The sequence below is a fragment of the Pongo pygmaeus genome, chromosome 23 (assembly GCF_028885625.2).
Source record: "Pongo pygmaeus isolate AG05252 chromosome 23, NHGRI_mPonPyg2-v2.0_pri, whole genome shotgun sequence".
In the NCBI taxonomy this organism is placed as follows: Eukaryota; Metazoa; Chordata; class Mammalia; order Primates; family Hominidae; genus Pongo; species Pongo pygmaeus.
Window position 1 is genome coordinate 31,438,607 of NC_085931.1, and position 17,736 is coordinate 31,456,342.

At 58.1% G+C, this 17,736-nt stretch overlaps 1 protein-coding gene across 3 annotated transcripts in view; it reads left to right on the forward strand.

Moving 5' to 3' along the window:
* Window positions 1-17,501, forward strand: part of HIC2 (HIC ZBTB transcriptional repressor 2) — a 35,755-nt gene extending 18,254 nt beyond the window's left edge. For 2 of the 3 annotated variants that reach the window (XM_054469078.2, XM_054469079.2), the window contains exons 2-3: window positions 8,819-8,917; window positions 10,987-17,501. In XM_054469078.2, the coding sequence (XP_054325053.1) occupies window positions 8,892-8,917; window positions 10,987-12,808 (1,848 nt within the window). In that variant the 5' untranslated portion in view covers window positions 8,819-8,891 and the 3' untranslated portion in view covers window positions 12,809-17,501. The remainder of the gene's footprint in view (window positions 1-8,818; window positions 8,918-10,986) is intronic. The other variant, XM_054469080.2, reaches the window with a different exon arrangement.
* Window positions 17,502-17,736: the final 235 nt, after the last annotated feature.

Below are 17,736 nucleotides of genomic sequence, written 5' to 3' on the forward strand. Positions count from 1 at the left end.
TGCGGTGGCTCATGCCTGTAATCTCAGTACTTTGGGAGGCTGAGGTGGGCAGATCACTTGAGGCCAGGAGTTGGAGACCAGCCTGGCCAACATGGTGAAACCCCATCTCTACGAAAAATACAAAAATTATCTGCGGGTGGTGGCGCACTGCACTCCTGTAATCCCAGCTACTCGGGAGGCTGAGGCAGGAGAATTGCTTGAACCTGGGAGGGGAAGGTTGCAGTGAGCCGAGATCTCGCCACTGCACTCTAGCCTGGGTGACAGAGCAAGACTCTCTCTCAAAAAAATAAAAAATTATAAAGCATGTGAGACTTCTGGTTGCCTTATTGCCTGGCTAACATTTGGTGTTACCTTTTTCCTGATGGGCTTTGACGTTCTTATTCTTTCTGGAACAGTCCTGGTCTTGTTTAAAAACATCCCCATTTCCCTTTCAACCCTGGGAGATACTCTTTTAGTCTTTGTTTGGCTAATCAAAATCCCATCTTTAGTATCTGTTGTTGAATTTTTGTGTTTTTGTTTTTTCTGATTCCCTTTCAGCATGTCATCTCAGTCTTGTCCCAGCCCGGGGGGTCAGGCAGTATTGTGTACAGACAGTGCAGTGGCTCCTTAATGCTGGTTGCCTCGGAGCCTTTGCCAGGCCTGGAGAACTGCATAGGTGCAGGACTGCCAGTAGTTCTTCCTGCTCTTCGATCGTTGAAATGTTTTCTTTTATGAAGTAATGATGGTAGAAGATGATAGGGTTTCTGTTTGTTTCTAATTCTAGTCTTTACTTGGCATTAAGAAATTGTTAGCTGCTAGGGTTGATTTTGAAATTGTGAAGTTGGAGAGTGTCTCCTGGAGCCGTGGGTTGCATGGCTGCAGCTCTGTGACTCAGCTGTGCTGGGTGCCTCCCTTTGGGGCTCAGTTACCGCCTTTTAAGGTGTCCCTGGGGTGAGAGAGATGATCACGATAGTCCCTTCCACCTGGGCGGCCCAGGCTTTCGTCGCCCATTTAGTGCCTTGCATGTAGAATTTCCACCTATTGTCTGCTGTGCTGCCACTGCTTGTCCTCCCTCCCTGCCACACAGAGCTGTGTTCTCTGCCTGCCACTCACGCCTGCTTCTCTGATCAGGGTTTGTGGAACCCTCCGGCGTGGTCACCATTCTGGTACCTGTGGTAACACGCTCAGCCTTGGTGTGGCACATTCTAGGTCTACTGTTTGTATTCACCAGCCTGTGAGCTTGTGTACATGGGACATGTATCTTCGTTTTGGGGGCTTTCTCCTTCTGCTTGATGCCCATCCCTTGAGCGTTTACTCCTTGTGGAGCGCTTGGCTTTCAGGCTGTAGAGAGCTTTCCAATCGGTGTCCAGGTAAAAACAAAAGAAGGAAAAAAAACTTCTAACCTAGCCCTTCTCAGACTTGACTGTGTGTTTGAGCCCCCAGGGTTCTGGTGGTTAGGGCTGGATGGAGTCTGAGCATCTGCATTTCTAACAAGATCCCTGGTGGTGCTGCTGCTGTTTCTTGGGTCATGGCCAGTGAGCAAGAAGAGCAGGGAAGTGGGCTGGAGAGGACTGCAGAAACCAGCACAGGGACCGTTTTGCCTCCTGACATATGTGGCTGCCAGATTCCTGCTTTTTCCTCACCTACTAGGAACAGCAGCTGCACATCCTCTGGTGGTCTTGCATGGGCTCCTGCTCTGTGGCTGCCAGCGAGCCTTTTACCCCATGCTCAGGCCCCTCTTGGGAGTCAGGGTGGTGTTGGGATGGAGTTTGGAGGTGAGCACAGCATTCGTAGTCACTATCACAACCTTAAATTGTTATTCTGCTTCTTTTTTTTGAGACAGAGTCTCACTCTCACCCAGGCTGGAGTGTAGTGGTGCGATCTCAGCTCACTGCAAGCTCCGCCTCCCAGGCTCAAGCAATTCTACCTCAGCCTCCGGGGTAGCGGGACTACAGGCGCGTGCCACCACACCCGGCTAATTTTTTGTGTTTTTAGTAGAGACGGGGTTTCACAGTGTTAACCAGTATGGCCTTGATCTCCTGACCTCATGATCCACCCACGTCAGCCTCCTGGAGTGCTGGGATTACAGATCGCACCTGGCCATTATTCTGCTTCTTAAAGCAATGTTCTCCTGCTTCTCTCCAATATCCTGTCTCAGAACTCTCAGCCAGACTGTGCCAGGCCTGGGGCCCTCCTTGGTGCCAGCACTAGCAGGGGAGATCAGCTGCAGGTCTCCAAGGTCTTCCTGGCCTCATTCCTTGCTGGCTCCAAACCCGGAAGTGGTGAGGAGAGGAAGGGGACTGAGGCTGTACCTTCTGGGGAAGCACAGTTTGGAGGCACCTTCGGTCCAGCTCTCCTCTCAGCAGCCCATTCCAGCCTTTTCCTTGTGCTGGGGTGTTAGCCCGGGCTTCCTCACCTCTCAGAAGGGACAGTACACATGGGCAGGTGGCTCGGACCATGCAGGGCTTGGCCCTGCTGTGGGCAGTACGAGGTCATCAGTAGGACCCATGGGCATTTCGGGACAGGCTTGGGAAAGTCACTGGGCTGGGGTGGATGCTACCTCCCTCACTTTAGGCCACAGGGCTGGCCTGAGGAGCAGAGGAGGAGGCCAGCCTCAGGTCCCAATCGCTGCATCACCAATGTGTTGAGTGGAACCCGAGTGTTTATTTTGTAGAAGCTGCGTTGGAGGGAGCTGGGCTCCTGGCATTTGTGGAGCCTGTTGCTTTCCAGGAGGATGGTCTGGGAGGAGAGCCAGGAGCTGCTGGCCGGCATCCAGGTCTGGGCTGGATTACATGGCTGGGCTTGCCCAGAGCAGTGAGCCCCACCCACCACCAGCCCATGCCTGGAGGGACGGGGAAGGAGATCATGGAGGGTGGGGGTGTTCCCAGAGGAGCAGCAAGCACAACCTGGGCCTCCAAAGCAGGCTGCATGGGGGCCCTACCTTGTCACTTCTGGTGGAGGAGCTGGGCAGACCCCATGCCCTCACAATGAGTTTGGGAGAATACACCCAGGTGAGGCCCTGCTGTGGATAGGCAGGCGGTGCTGGGGGGTCGGGGAGTGAGGGTGGAGGTGCAGACTGGAGTCCCTCCTCCTGGCACACCAGTGCATGGAGGGCGGTGCCTCCTCTAGCTCCCCCAAGCAGCTTGGCAGTTGGAAGCTCTGTGTGAGTGGCATCCCTGGCCCTGCTTGCATTAGGGTGGGGTCATAAGACTACAACTTTGGAGTCAGGCTTTAGGTCCACACTCTGCTACCTACATGCTCTTGTGACCCGGGCAAGTTGCTTAACCCCCAAGAACCTTTAATTTCTTATCTGAAACTGCAGAGATAACGCCCGGCTCACTGGGCCTGTGGGAAGATTGAGGAGATCAGACCTGCCCACATGTAGGCTGCCATCTCATACAGGGCTGTGGTGGTGGGCGAGGTGCAGCCTTCGCCCCTTGGAGCTATCTCTTGTCTACCAAGGCTTCCTCAGGGAGGACTCCAGGCGATGGGGATAGGATGAACAAAGTCCTGGGCTTGTGACTGTGCAGGGCTGGTTGGTGTGTCCAGGGGCTGGGCCTTGGGGCACTTCTGGATCCTGGCTGCCTCCTGCCTGGCTGCCTTGTGCCCTCCAGGCAGTCTCTCCCATGGCTTAGGGGCTCCTGGGAAGAGGCTGAGCTCACACAGGGCCACCCATTGCAGCTGCATGTCCCGGCCACACCTGAAGTATGAGGTGACTATAGTTGGGGGTTGGTCTGGAACCAGGGCCGATGCCGACCTTAGTCTTAAGTTTGGGAGCAGTGGCAGCAAGTCTGGGACTCTCTCTGACCCCGGTCAGATGTACTTAAGACCTCTGGGATGTGGAAGTTGCCTGGTGGCCCTGTCCTGCCCAGCATGGCTTCTCAGCCTGGCATGCTTGTCCTTCCCACCTGACAGTGGAGCTCTGGCGGGCCGTGGGCGGCCCTGCTCACTCTCAGCTGTCTTGGCGTCAGCTGGAGGGTTCTCGTTTCACTGTTACTTTTGTTTAGGACGGGAGGTGGTTAAGGTGCTGTTCCTTGGGGATGGGCTGGGGGGAGCTTCTCCTCAGTCCTCCAGCATAGCTCCAGGCCTCCTGCAGGAAGCCCCTTTCTTGGTAGTGAGGGATGGCTTCCAGGGAGGAAGGTGGATGAGAAGGATCCTAGGAGGGCTAGGCGGGGTGGCCTGCTTGGGGTGGCGCCCTTTCCTGGTCTTCACCCTTCTCCCCAGGCCTCCCTCCTGGCTGGCCGTGAGCCAGAAGTTTCAGTCTGAAGGCAGGGGTATCATGTGGCTGAGACCACACCCTGAGTTTGACCCCCACCTGTGGGCCTGGACGTGGGCATGAGATGTGTTCCTGTCTCCCAGAGGCAGGGCCTCCAGAAGGAGCCATGTGGAGGCCTAGCACCTGGAGCAGTTCTGAATGCCTGGCTTATTGGAGGCCAAGGCTCTAGGCAAGGTGGGTGTCCAGGCTGGGTTGGGGCAGTGCCTCTCAGAATAGAGGCTGGAGTTCTCTGCTTTCTGCCTCAGCAGGGATCACTTTGATCTGCACACCTCCTCTCTCCTGGCCTTTGAAAGATGCTGACCAGAGCACACTCTCCTGCCCTTTGCTAGGTGCTTAGAAGAAAGGCCTTGAGGTGACCTTGTTCCAGCCTCCCCACGGGCCCCTGCAGCCACGTGGACTGACCAGAGGCTCCACACTCGGGCAGGTGTGGCCTGACCTCGCGTAGGATCATGGGCTAGTGGGTCCCCCAATGGGGGGGTGCTTCGAGTGTCAGGAGGCAGTGAGGGGTGCACAGTGCCCTGGCCTCTGTCATCCCCATTGGCTATTTGTCTGGTCTGTGTCTGGTGAGTGAGTAGGGGGATCCAGAGTGCAGGGTGGTCTTGGCCTGGGGCTTTTGACTGCCCTCTGGAGATGCCCTGAGGGCCACCCAGCTGGGGAGCAGCCGGGAGGGATAGGAACCTGTTCCCACTGTGGCGTCTTTGCCCTTCCAATCTGCTTCCCCGTCGCCCTTGGTCTCTGTGCTAGTTGGAAAATTGAGGCAGAACCAATACCCCTGGGTGATCTGGAAATCATCAGTGGGAAGGGGTGCCTGTGCCCAAGGCTGCAGATGACGTGTCCGTCCACACTTTCAGCTCCAGGTTTTCTACGTTGTGGGGAGTTGAGAGGTCAGGGTGAGTGCTGGGTTTGAGGCTCAGCTGTGCTGTGTGAAGATTGAGAGGGGCCCACCTCATCACATGGACAGAACACACAGGCTCCTGGGTGGCCCTGCGGGTCCAGTGACATAGCACATGGTCGGGCATACAACAGTGCCCAGAAAAAGTTAGCTGGTGGTGTTTCCAGGGTATCGTGCTGAGCTTCTGAGATGAGAATGTCCTGTGAAAGCCTCTGTCTGGAGGTTTCATTGGAAGTAAAGTTTACATGCAGTTAAGGGCCTAAAATTGTATTTTCATTTACCTTAACCCAGACTCCCAGCAAGATAGAGAGCTGCCCTCACCCCAAAGAGTTCCTCATGCCTCGTCCTAGATAGGCCTGTCAGGGCCAGACAGTGGGCACTTGTCCCTCGCCCCATCCTGGACAGTCCTCACCTGTCCTTCACAGCCTGTTCTGCCCTGGTTTTTACCCTCAGTCCGTTTTGCCTATTCTAGAACTTGATGTAAATGGAGTCATGCAGTCTGTACTCTCGCAAAACGCTTCTTCCACTCAGTGCCACGACTGTGAGGTTCATCCATGTTTCTGCATCATTTCTGCCCTTTGTATTTTTAGGGTTTTAAAAGTAATACTTTTGGCTGGGCACGGTGGCTCACATCTGTAATCCCAACACTTTGGGAGGCTGAGGCAGGCAGATCACAAGGTCAGGAGATCGAGACCATCCTGGCTAACACGGTGAAACCCCGTCTCTACTAAAAATACAAAAAATTAGCTGGGCGTGGTGGCAGGCGGCTGTAGTCCCAGCTACTCGGGAGACCAAGGCAGGAGAATGGCATGAACCTGGGAGGCAGAGTTTGCAGTGAGCCGAGATCACCACGGCACTCCAACCTGGGGGACAGAATGAGACTCCATCAAAAAAAAAAAAAAAAAGTAATATTTTTTAAAATGTTGAGTATTACAGAAATGAACATAACATACAGATACTATGGTTTTTCTATAATCCCGCTCCCAGAGATAATCTTATTTAGCAGTTGGGTATGTGTGCCCCCAAGGTTTTTCTTGCCACAGAATGGACTTGACTGGGCCCTGCAGAGCAGCTGCCTTACTGTAAGTTCCTTGAGGGCAAACAGAGCGGGGGTGGGGCTGCTGTGGCTGGCTCAGTTCTACAGAGCTTGGGCATGTGCCACCAGTAGCTTGAGAGGCTGGAGTATCTCAGTGCTGTTCCAGCCCCCTAGCACCTGCCTGGGCCCTGGGCCAGCCCTCAGTGTCTGGGGACATGGCTTTCTGGCTTTTTTGTGGCAGGGACTGGGAGGGGAAGGAAAGGAGAGCAGTTGCGTGTTGGCTGTTCCCGTAAACAGGGCCGTGTGTCTGCTCTAACAGACGCCTGGGAAGGTAACCCCGAGGCTTTGTGTTCCTTCCTGCAGACCTTTAGGGTTCCTCAGAGAGAGCTGGCCCTCCCTCCAGCTGCTGGTGCTCTTGCCCTTCCCATCTGGGGCCAGTCCACTTACAGGGGGCATCCTGGAGCTGAGGGATCCTAACTGGGGAGATAGTTTCTGTGCTACCCTTCTTGCCTCTCCCCTGGACCCCTGAAGGCTCTGTCCCAGGGAGGGGACAGGTCACAGTCTTAGGCGAATGCCCAGCTGGCCCTGATAGCCCAGGCCTGCTGCCCCACTGCCTCAGATCCTGGGCGTCCTGGGAGCCAGCATTCTGGATGGGCAGTAGGCCAGGGCTGGGCGTGCTAGCCTTGGGGCTGATAGGCATGCTGCCCGGGCCTCCTGCCAGGGGCTTCTGGGTGCTAGGTGGCATCCTCGTCGCAGCCTGCAGTCAGCTGCTTCCAGGGCTGGGCACCAGCATCCGGGCCAGCACCCAGAGCCGTGTTTCTAGTTACCTGGCAGTCCCCAGGCAGAGCCCTCCAGGATAGGCGCTTGCTGTTTCATGTCCAGCGGTGAGCGGGTAGGGCAGAGCTCTGTGGCTGAGAAGGAAAGAGCAGTGCTTAGTAGGCGTTTTGCAGCAGGATGGCGTGTGCCACCCCCCTACCCCGCCATGGGGTGAGGCTGCATTGCTGCTTGCAGACACAGTGGCGGCCTAGACGTGGCCCAGACTCGGCCCAGCTGGTGTGGATGGCAGGCATGGTGGCATTGTGCTTGCTGTGAACTTTCTGCAGGTGGCTCTGACACCCCCTACCTCAAGTGGAGGGTTCAGGGAGGAGCCCTGCCCTGTTCTACATCACAGCTGACCCAGCCTGGGGCCATCCTTCCTTGGTGGGGAGACCTAGTCCTAGCCTTGGGCTTGTAAAGTGCCTGTCAGGGCCAGGCAGTGGGCACTGACAGAGGGTGTTCCCACCCCACGGCACTCAGGTGCCCCCCAGTTCTATTCTGCCACCCACTCCCTGCGTGGCATCCAGTAGCTGGCCTGGCCTCTGGCAAGGTCAGGTGACCCCTGGCTGCAGAGTTTGGCATGCGCTCTACCCAACAGGGCTCTGGTTAACTGGGTCCTGAGGGGACCTGGGGAGCAGGTGAAGTGGCACAGGGCTGGATAGTGGTATCTGATTGCCTCCAGTGTGCCACCGAGACCCTCTATCCAGTTTTTCGACTGCTCCCGCCAGTGTTTCAGTGGCCCCTGCCGTACTGGCCTCATCCCAGCGTTAGCCCACTGGGCCCAACCCTTGCTAACTGTGGACGCCCTTGGGCTTCCTACCAACAGAGCTGGTTCTGCTGCCCTCTGGGCCTTTGGTGGGGTCCTGGACGAGCCATGCACCCCTCCCCTTATACCCCCCACCCAGAGGGGAGCTGCACTAGGGGCCGGAGAGACAGCTGGCCGGCTGCAGCCTAGGCCTCCCAGCTCTGGGCCGGCACCCCGGGTCTGGTCACATTCCTGAGGGACCTGCTGAGCCTCCCTGGCCCTGGGGGTGGAGTGGGGGAAGGGGAAATGGGGACGGGCCGCTGCACGCCCCCTCCCTGACACTGGCTCTATTCCGTGGGGGCCGAGGCTGGCAGGTGTGGGGTGCAAGGACCCACCACCTCAGGATCCCCCCTCCCGCAGGACCCAGAGCTCTGGGGGTGGGAGGGAACCCGTCATTTCCTGGCAGCAGCTGCCCAAGGCTTTGGTGGGCCGGTATTGAAAGCCCAGGCCTGCAGCTTGGGCGAGCCCTTAGGCAGTGAAACCTCTGGAGAGGGAAGGCCATGTGGTCAGGCCAGGCGGGCTAGGGGGCTGGGCCCTCTGGGCAGGGAGGGGGTGAGAGCAGATCAGGAAGGGAAGGAACAGGGGAGCCAGAAGCGGTTGAGACTGGTTCTTATAAATAGCCCTTGCACAAGTGGCTCCAATTTTGACTTTTTGTTATGTAAATGTGGCCAGCCTGGGAAGGGCCCTGCCCAGGCCTCCTGCTACCACACCCGCAGGCCAAGAATTGTGTGTCTGCCACCGGCGCCCCCTGGCCTAGGTGGCCCCTGGGTGTCCTTAATCTCCTGTATGTGTTAGAGGGGCAGGTATTGCACCCACCACACTCCCTAGACCTGTTCCCTGGTCCTTACTCTTCCTGGCTGTCAGATCCTACTACCAGGCTCTGTGGCCACAGTCTCCTGCTGGGCTGCCCCTGGTGCCCCAGCCAGAGACCCCCAGGTGCTTCCCTTCATCGCCCTTCCCTCCCTTCTTCGCTGATGGCTGTCTGGGTGACTGTGTTCGTCTTCTCTTCCCCAGGTGACCAGGCATTGATGCACCCCCAGGAAGGCCACGCGCTCAGGAGGCCCCCCCCCCGCTGGCTGCTGCTCACATGGTGTCTGGGCCCTTGGCACTCCGGTGAGGCGCAGGGGAGGGAGGACCGCCACTGGCCCCTTTCCCCGGAGTTTCTGGGTGGCGCACAGCCCCACAGCTCGGCCTCTATCTGTCTGACCCGTGGTCCTTTGTGTGCACACAGCACTGGGCAGTGTGGAGGGAGCCTGGAGGCCAGTGACCTCTTCCAGTCCCCTTGTCAGTCTCAGGGTACCAGCTGTCTGGGTGCTGGCAGAGCCGGCACTGATGTTTTCTGGGGGCTAGGTTACTGGGGCCCAGTGTGGAAGCCACACCTTGGGGGCTCTTTGTCCCTGCCTGGTGGGTTGAGGGGGCAGGGAGTGGAGGAGGATTGGTTCATGAAGTCTCCAGCCCATGAGCACCCTCCTGAGCTGCTGTGGGCTGGGCTGCTAGGCAGAGAGCCCCTGGTGGGTGCTTGCTGCCTCTTGCTGTTAGGCTCTGAGTGCCAGCGGTGTTCCAGGCTGTGTTGCACCCTTGTGTGTTCACATTGAGCTCTGGTACCTTCAGGGGCCTGTGAATGTTAGGGTTTTCCTTTGTCTTTGCAAACAAGGGTAGGCATGGGGCTGGGGAGAGTTTCTGTCATGAGAAGGTTGGGTAGGGTGGGACTCTTTCCAGGCCTCTGCTCTGGGAGGCAGGGCTGGACACTCTGGGAGGGGCAGTAGATCCCAGAGGGCGGCGGGCTCAGAGTAGTTCAGCTGCTGAGAGACTGGACCCTGAACTGCGAGGCTCAGAGCTGCCTGTGGGCCCTGCTGCTCGGTTGTCTGTCAGCCATGAGGAAAGTTCATGTTTCCACTGGCCCCCTGCCCTGTGGAAGCCTGTGAGCCTATCCGGGGCACAGGTGGCCACCTGGACGCTGGCATGCCTTCCCCAGCACCCTCCTGCTGAGCCATTCTCTGAGGGACTCTGGTAGGGGTGAGATGATGGAGCTGGGAGTACTGTGTTTTGTACTGGGTAGTTGGGCTTAGGGCTGAGGATGGCTTTGAGTCATTCAAAGCATTCCAGTGTCATTCTCTATACCGCCGGCCACCGTCCTTGCCTCTGCCCTTGGAGGGACATTTCCCTCCTCCCCATGGGTTCCATCTGGTGCCCACTGTGCACCCATTTGCCCTGCCCTTGCACTCCCACTGTGGGGTGCCTGGTCCATGGCAGAGGAGGCTGCTCAGTGGGGATGGGAAGCGTGGTGAGGAGCACCCGCTCTCAGAGCCCCATGTCTTGCTGCTGCATAAGCAGAAACACACCTGGGCTGGCAGGGTTCCTGCAGAGACCAGCGGCGTCGGTGTGTTTCTTGCTTACTGATCTCAGTTAATGCCTGTGCCAGTCTGTGTGATGGAGGCCAACTGTCCACCTTTCCTAGGCCCAGATGGCGCTGCCCTTCCTAGAGAGGATGGAGGGTTCAGGTGGTGCCAGGTGCTTGGCCTAAGCTACCTTTCCTGCTTGGCACCTGGAAGCCCAGGCTGGGGCAGCACTTGGCGCCTGCCCAGAGTACGAGGTGGCCCAGGGCCTTGGGGAGAGGCGGGGCTGGCTGCAGGCCGACTGCAGCATCTGGGAGGCAGCAACATGACTGCTGGCAGTTTGATTTGGGCCCTGCGTATTTCAAAAGGAACCACCATTTAGTTTTGGGGGATTTTTGCCAGCTTTCAAGACAAGCTCCTCTCACGGAGGCCTCTGCTTCCCGAAGTTTAAAGTCATCTGCTGGTCATTTTTGGGTCCCCTTCTGGTCCCTGAGGGTGTGTGATCGACTTCATTTAGAGACAGTAGCCCGGGCTGTGAAACCAAATGCAAATCCCAGTTTCTCTATTTGTCGCCTCATCACCCTCCACCTCCATTTTCTCATTAGTGCAAATGGGGCAGGGGCCTCTGTCCCTTCTCAGTTTGAGTCCTCAGTGAGGTGACACGTGTACTGCGCCTGCATGTGGTGGGCATTGTGGGCTTATGTGCCGTGTACTGTGCCGCAGGGGCTGCTGCCCTGTGTGGAGTCAGTTCTGAGGCCCTTTGCTTCGTCGAGCCCCACGCTGCCCCAGAGCCCTGGTCCGAGTGTGCCAGTCATCTGACGCGTGCATGCCTGTTCTTGTCCACAGGTGGTGCGCGTGGGCAGGGCGCGGGGACATGGGGCCCGACATGGAGCTGCCCAGCCACTCGAAGCAGCTCCTGCTGCAGCTGAACCAGCAGAGGACCAAGGGCTTCCTGTGTGACGTCATCATCATGGTGGAGAACTCCATCTTCCGGGCCCACAAGAACGTCCTGGCCGCCAGCAGCATCTACTTCAAGTCCCTGGTCCTGCATGACAACCTCATCAACCTGGACACAGACATGGTCAGCTCCACGGTGTTCCAGCAGATCTTGGACTTCATCTACACAGGCAAGCTGCTGCCCAGCGACCAGCCAGCCGAGCCCAACTTCAGCACCCTCCTCACTGCCGCCAGCTACCTCCAGCTGCCCGAGTTGGCAGCCCTCTGCCGCCGCAAACTCAAGCGAGCCGGGAAGCCCTTTGGCTCTGGGAGGGCGGGGTCCGCTGGCATGGGGCGGCCCCCCCGCAGCCAGCGGCTGTCCACGGCCTCTGTCATCCAAGCTCGGTATCAGGGGCTCGTGGATGGGCGCAAGGGGGCCCATGCCCCCCAGGAGCTCCCCCAGACCAAAGGCTCAGACGATGAACTCTTTCTTGGTGGCCCTAACCAGGATAGCGGGCAAGGTCTGGGCCGGGCCGTCTGCCCAGCTGGCGGGGAGGCGGGCCTGGGGGGCTGCAGCAGCAGCACCAATGGGAGCAGCGGGGGCTGCGATCAGGAGCTGGGCTTGGACCTGTCCAAGAAAAGCCCACCCTTGCCCCCTGCCACCCCAGGTCCTCACCTCACTCCCGACGACCCAGCCCAGTTGAGCGACAGCCAACATGGCTCGCCCCCTGCGGCCTCTGCCCCTCCCGTTGCCAACAGTGCCTCTTATTCTGAGCTGGGGGGCACCCCCGATGAGCCCATGGATCTGGAGGGGGCCGAGGACAACCACCTGAGCTTGCTGGAGGCGCCTGGCGGGCAGCCTCGGAAGAGCCTCCGGCACTCCACTCGGAAGAAGGAGTGGGGCAAGAAGGAGCCTGTGGCTGGCTCCCCCTTTGAGCGGAGAGAAGCGGGGCCCAAGGGTCCCTGCCCGGGAGAGGAGGGCGAGGGGGTCGGGGACAGGGTTCCCAATGGCATCCTGGCTGGTGGGGCTGGCCCTAGTGGGCCCTATGGGGAGCCCCCCTACCCCTGCAAGGAGGAGGAGGAGAACGGCAAGGATGCAAGTGAAGACAGCGCGCAGAGCGGGAGCGAGGGGGGCAGCGGCCACGCCAGCGCCCACTACATGTACCGGCAGGAGGGCTACGAGACAGTGTCCTACGGGGACAACTTGTACGTGTGCATCCCCTGCGCCAAGGGCTTCCCCAGCTCCGAGCAGCTCAATGCGCATGTGGAGACTCACACGGAGGAAGAGCTGTTCATCAAGGAAGAGGGGGCCTACGAGACAGGCAGTGGGGGCGCCGAGGAGGAGGCCGAGGACCTGTCGGCACCCAGTGCGGCCTACACGGCTGAGCCCCGGCCCTTCAAGTGTTCGGTCTGCGAGAAGACCTACAAGGACCCAGCCACGCTGCGGCAGCACGAGAAGACGCACTGGCTGACACGGCCCTTCCCCTGCAACATCTGTGGCAAGATGTTCACGCAGCGTGGCACCATGACGCGTCACATGCGGAGCCACCTGGGCCTGAAGCCCTTCGCCTGCGATGAGTGTGGCATGCGCTTCACCCGTCAGTACCGCCTCACGGAGCACATGCGTGTGCACTCGGGCGAGAAGCCTTATGAGTGCCAGCTGTGCGGGGGCAAGTTCACCCAGCAGCGCAACCTCATCAGCCACCTGCGCATGCACACTTCCCCCTCCTAGAAGCCAAAGACCCGCGGGCGCCCTCTGCCACCTTGCTCCCCGGGAACCCATGGAAGGAGAAGCAAGGTGATGCAGCAGCCAGGGCGAGACCCTGGGTCCAGTGGAGGCTCCGGGTGGCCCCTCTGGCCCCCACTGCCCACACCCAGAGCTTTAATGGACAGTCTGTACCAAGCAGAGCCGAGAGGAGGGAAGCCAGGGGTCCCAGCCCGTCTACCTCCCCATCCCACCCAGGCCCTCAGCTCCCCGCGGGGGCCACCGCAGGGCCTGTGGGCTGGGTCATGTGGGTCTCGCTGGGACCTGGTCCCTTTGTTGCAGGCGGCTTGGAGAAAGAGGGCAGTGGGATGCTGGCCACGGCCAGGGTGGTGTCAGGAGCAGGCCTCACCCTGCTAGCCGTGTCTGTGTGTGTACACGTGTGCTTGTGTCTGTGCGGGCGCGTGCGGCCCTGGTTCTGCAGGGAACAGGTGCTGGGGGTGCAGATCCCTCCCTCCTTGAGCCAGGGTGGCACTGCACACTGGCGCTGGGACAGTCAGGGTGACCCCACCGCCTACCTCTCTACAACTAAAGAGCCCTCTGGGCCTGTGTTGCTGTTATTCCTACTGATCTGTTCCTCTGTTTTTCTTTTTGATTTTTGTTTTTTAAACCAAAACAAACAATAGCTTATTTTCTTCCCGCCCCCTCCGGGGCTGAGCCTGGGTCTGAAGACTGAATGTAACAGGGGCCGCTGGCCCTCCTGCGCGTCCCCCGGCTCTGGCGCTGCAGGGGTGTCGGTGCGCCACCTCTCCAGGCCCCAGAAGCCCTTCTTGCCCAAAGGCTTCCCTGGTCCCTGAGCCCTGCCTCGGCTGCCTCAGGAGAGAGTGCTTTTCCTGTAGTTTCCAAGGAATATTCTTTGTTTAGAGGTACTTGTTTTTTATTAAGAGAAAAACCAGTGTAACGTTTATGTGACTGTTTGAACTGGAAGGTCTGGGGTTCCGGGGGGTGGGGGGAGGCTGGACTCAATGCCGGGGCCGTCGGTACTCTTGTTTTCATTTGTGTGCGTGTGTGTGTGTGTGTGTGTGTGTGTGTCTATGTGTGGTGTGTGCCGTACGCATGGGCAGATGTTTCGCTTTCCTTCCTTCCTCATTGAACAAGGTGGAGACTTCTGACCTTTTGCTACCTCTTGAATTCATGGCAACGATATGTTGGTGACTGGCAGTGGAAGCCCTTGACACTCTTGTTTTCCTCCGCTTAGCACCCAGGAAGTCATGTGCAGGAGCCAGCAGGGCGCCGAGTGGCCCAGTGCCTGCAGCTCTGGGCCTTGGGCCCACATCCACCCCGAGGGGACCCTGGCACCCCGGGCACACGAACCTCTGTGGTATAGGTGAGGGGTATGAGGCCCCAGTCTGGAGCCAGGCACTGGGTGCTGACAGGGGAACCATGAGGAGGGTGGCAGGTCTTTGCAGCTCCCGGCCAGGGTGAGGCGGAAGTGAGCCCTCATCCTGCCACTCCTGCCCTCCATTCCTGCAACAGTTTGAGCTTGAGAGAGCTGACCACAGGGCCCCCCGGGGAACAGGGATGGCATTTCCCTGAGCAGTCCTGGCCCCTGGCCACCGTCTAGGGGCCCACCTCTCGCCCCTCATCTTGGGCTTAGCCAGCCTCAGATACTTCCATGGGCCCTGAAGTGGGTTCTCAAGGCCAGACCAAGGTTGCTGATCTCAGTCCCACTGTCTTCAGCCAGCTGAAGCTGTGGGGCTGGGCTGGCAGCCTTTATCGTCATCTTGCTTCACCATTTTTTTTTTTTTTTCTCTCTCTTCATTCTATTTTAAGTTTAGACCAAAAAAATACAGAGTCATCCCCTACCCCCACCCCTCTAGAGACGCTCCAGCTAAAAACAGAGCCTGAGTTCAGGGACCCAAGTGGTGAGCGGCGTGTTTTGGGGGTGAGGGAGCTTGGGCAGATGAGGCTCCTGGCTGAGCCCTCCCTGTGGCGATCCCAGCCTGAGACGGCCCCTCTTCCTTCCTGGTGGGAAACAGAGGACTGGACCCTGGGTCTCAGGTTCCAGCAAGTCAGGCTAGGGACCTGGGGGGAGGAGACCCGTGGACTCCACCCATACTCAGTGAGGGGGCTCCTGCTGTCCTGAAGCCACCCCACCCCATCAGCACTTAAGCCACACGACACAAAGTCTGTACCGCACGGGAAATGTGCAGGCGCCTGGCCGTGTGCGTGGCCTCCCGGGCTGTGGGCAGCCGCATCTGTGAGGTGACTCGTGAAAGTAGGTGATTCCTTTGCAGAACTTCAGGGACTGGGAGCAGAGGCCCCTCACTCAACGACGTTTGTGCGACATAGTATTGTACCCACTTTAGTATTGTATCGAGCCTTTTCTGTATTTTAATGAGAAAGCAGAACACTAGTTTCCTATTTAAGACTTTAAGGGTTTGTGGGGCGGGGCGGGATTAACAACATTTGGCTTTGTTTTCTTTTTCCTTTGATTTCCACGTCAGGTGTGTGCGAGTGTGTGTGTGTGTGGAGATGTTAAGAGCCTCACAAGGAAACTGGGTTATTGGAGGCCAAGGCGGCTTACAGTTCTCTGCGTTCGTCACTTAATTCCTGAATGTTTCGGAGAAACAGGAATCAGAAAATAGCAGATATCATGTAGGAAAGAGAGGTTAAACAAAGAAAAAAATAATAATAAGCTCATACCCAAATTCACAAAGCCTATTTTTTAAACCAAAGCACATTTTGAATGAGTATGGAACCTCCATGGGCTCAGAAAAAAGATACTAATATATTTATCTCATTGTTTACATAAGCTTTTACAGTTTCAGACCTCAGCAGCTGTAAGGCCAGTCCAGGGAACCCTCCCCTGCTGCTGGAAGCCCTTCTGAGTTGGCCCTGGAGTGGCTCACGGGCAGAGAAGGGTAGCCCTGGGGCTGGGGAAGGGATTGGAAGCCTCCCTGGAGTCACCTGAGCCCTCGTCCCCATTCCCAGGGCCCCTCCAAGCCCAGCTGGCACCAAAGAGCTTGGGCCCGTGCTGACCAGCCCCCAAGGCCCTCTGGCCGGACCACGCTGGTCCTGACCAGCTAGCCTACGCGGGGATGGCCGTCAGTTCTGGCCACAGGACCCGAGTCTGGGCTTGGGTCCCCCTGCTGCTCTGCCCGTGACCCTTGGGGATGGGTTGATGTGAGGGTCCCACTCAAGCCAAAAAGCCGGGACCTTTGCACAGCTCAGTCGACTCTGGTGGGTCCCCATTCCTGGGGACCCCCTAACCCCACCCCAGGAAGCGGAAGGGGCTGACTGGGTCTGGTCCTTACCAACATAGACGGTGCAAACACTCTTAACAGTGTTGTTTTTGTATCAATATGTTTGTGCAGTGATGAATGTATTTATTTCTCAGACTTGGGGTGAGTGAGCGGGTGGCAGGCCGGGCTCCGCCACTGCACGCTCCCGCCGGACCGAGCCCCAGCAAGGGCTCCTCCAGGATTGCAAAAAAAAGGAAGAGAAAAGATGAACCTTTAAGCAAATAAGAATCTCAGAGACTCGCAGCATAGCCATACACCTCAGCCTGTGAAATGAACAATCTGGACCCTCACCGACTTTCCCCACCCCAGGCAGCCGTGTGTGTTTCCTGTTCATCACCACTCGGGGGCACCGGGCCGCCGACCCACTCCCCTAATCCGTCAGTATTCACTGGACCTCAGGCCCTGTGCAGGAGTGCGATCCGGGCTGGGCCGCTGGGCAGGCTGACCCCTTGCCCTCCTGCGGCCATCCTGAGTTGGGGTGAGTCCTGGGCAGCCGGAGGGCAGGGCTCAGGGAGCAGGAGGCTGCATCCGTCCACCCCCCAGGCGTGGGGGAAAAAAGCCAAAGGTGCCAGGCCTTAGAGCAGACAAGGGCTCTCAGCCCTGGCATGCCCCCTAAAGGGACCAAGGTCCTCCTATTTCCCAGAACCCCGTTGGGGCAGATGTTACTGAACCTGTGAATCAGATGCCAGGAGTGAGGGGCTGGGGAGGGACCTAACCGGAGCCTCAGTCTGACATTCCACGCCGGGGTGGGGGTGGGCATTAGCGGTGGGAACTGAGGCTGCCCAGGACCCCCTTCCTAGGATGCCCCGGCTTCAGTCACCCCACTTTAACTCTCTACCAGGACCCCCTCCCCCTACCTCACCTTGCTATTTATTGCTGTAATTTATTGACCTCAAAAATGCTGCATAACAGACCTCACTGGGGCAGGGAGGATCCCCAGGGCTCCCACCCTCCACTTGGCGGGCCCCGTGGGGCCAGGTGCTGAAGGGAGCCTCTCTACCCCACCCATCACTAGCTTCCCTCTGCCCTCCCCCACCCCGGGGGGGCCCAGGTTGGGCACTGGCTCATTTCTCGCAAATACCTCGAAGGGGAGGGGGGAGGGATGGGGTTATAGCTGTTTTGTTTAATTGGAACTGGAAGAGGGATCATGTTTTGTTTTATGCCCTTCCCAGAAGGGGGGAGGGACACCGGGATCGCACTCCTGTACTGGCCACCGCCGCTGTCACTCGTCACATTGAGTTCATGTCCCTTGAGAGTTTGTATAAATTCAGGTCAGAACTGCAGCTACACAGCTGCCCAGTGTCATAGAAAAGCAATTCACCAACGACTGATCTCTCCATTCAGAAGTGTGCAGTCTTAATGTACAGCGATGAGAAACTGTTATTTTATGATCTTTTCATTAAAAGCTTGATTGAAAACTCTGGTGTGGGACCTCCATATTCTGCTTTGGCTGTTCTCTCTAGCAAAGTGACATGGCTTCTAAGTCGTAGAAGGGTGGGGTCTGGGATGGGCATCTGCCTGCCACTGTTCAGTGGTGCTTGGTGGGTCCTGGGGGTATGCACTGTGCCAGGGAACTAGCACTTTGGTGTCAGCATCTTCTTGGGCAGTGTTGGCCTGAGTTAGCTGAGGCTGTCCGGGAAGCAGCGATGAGTG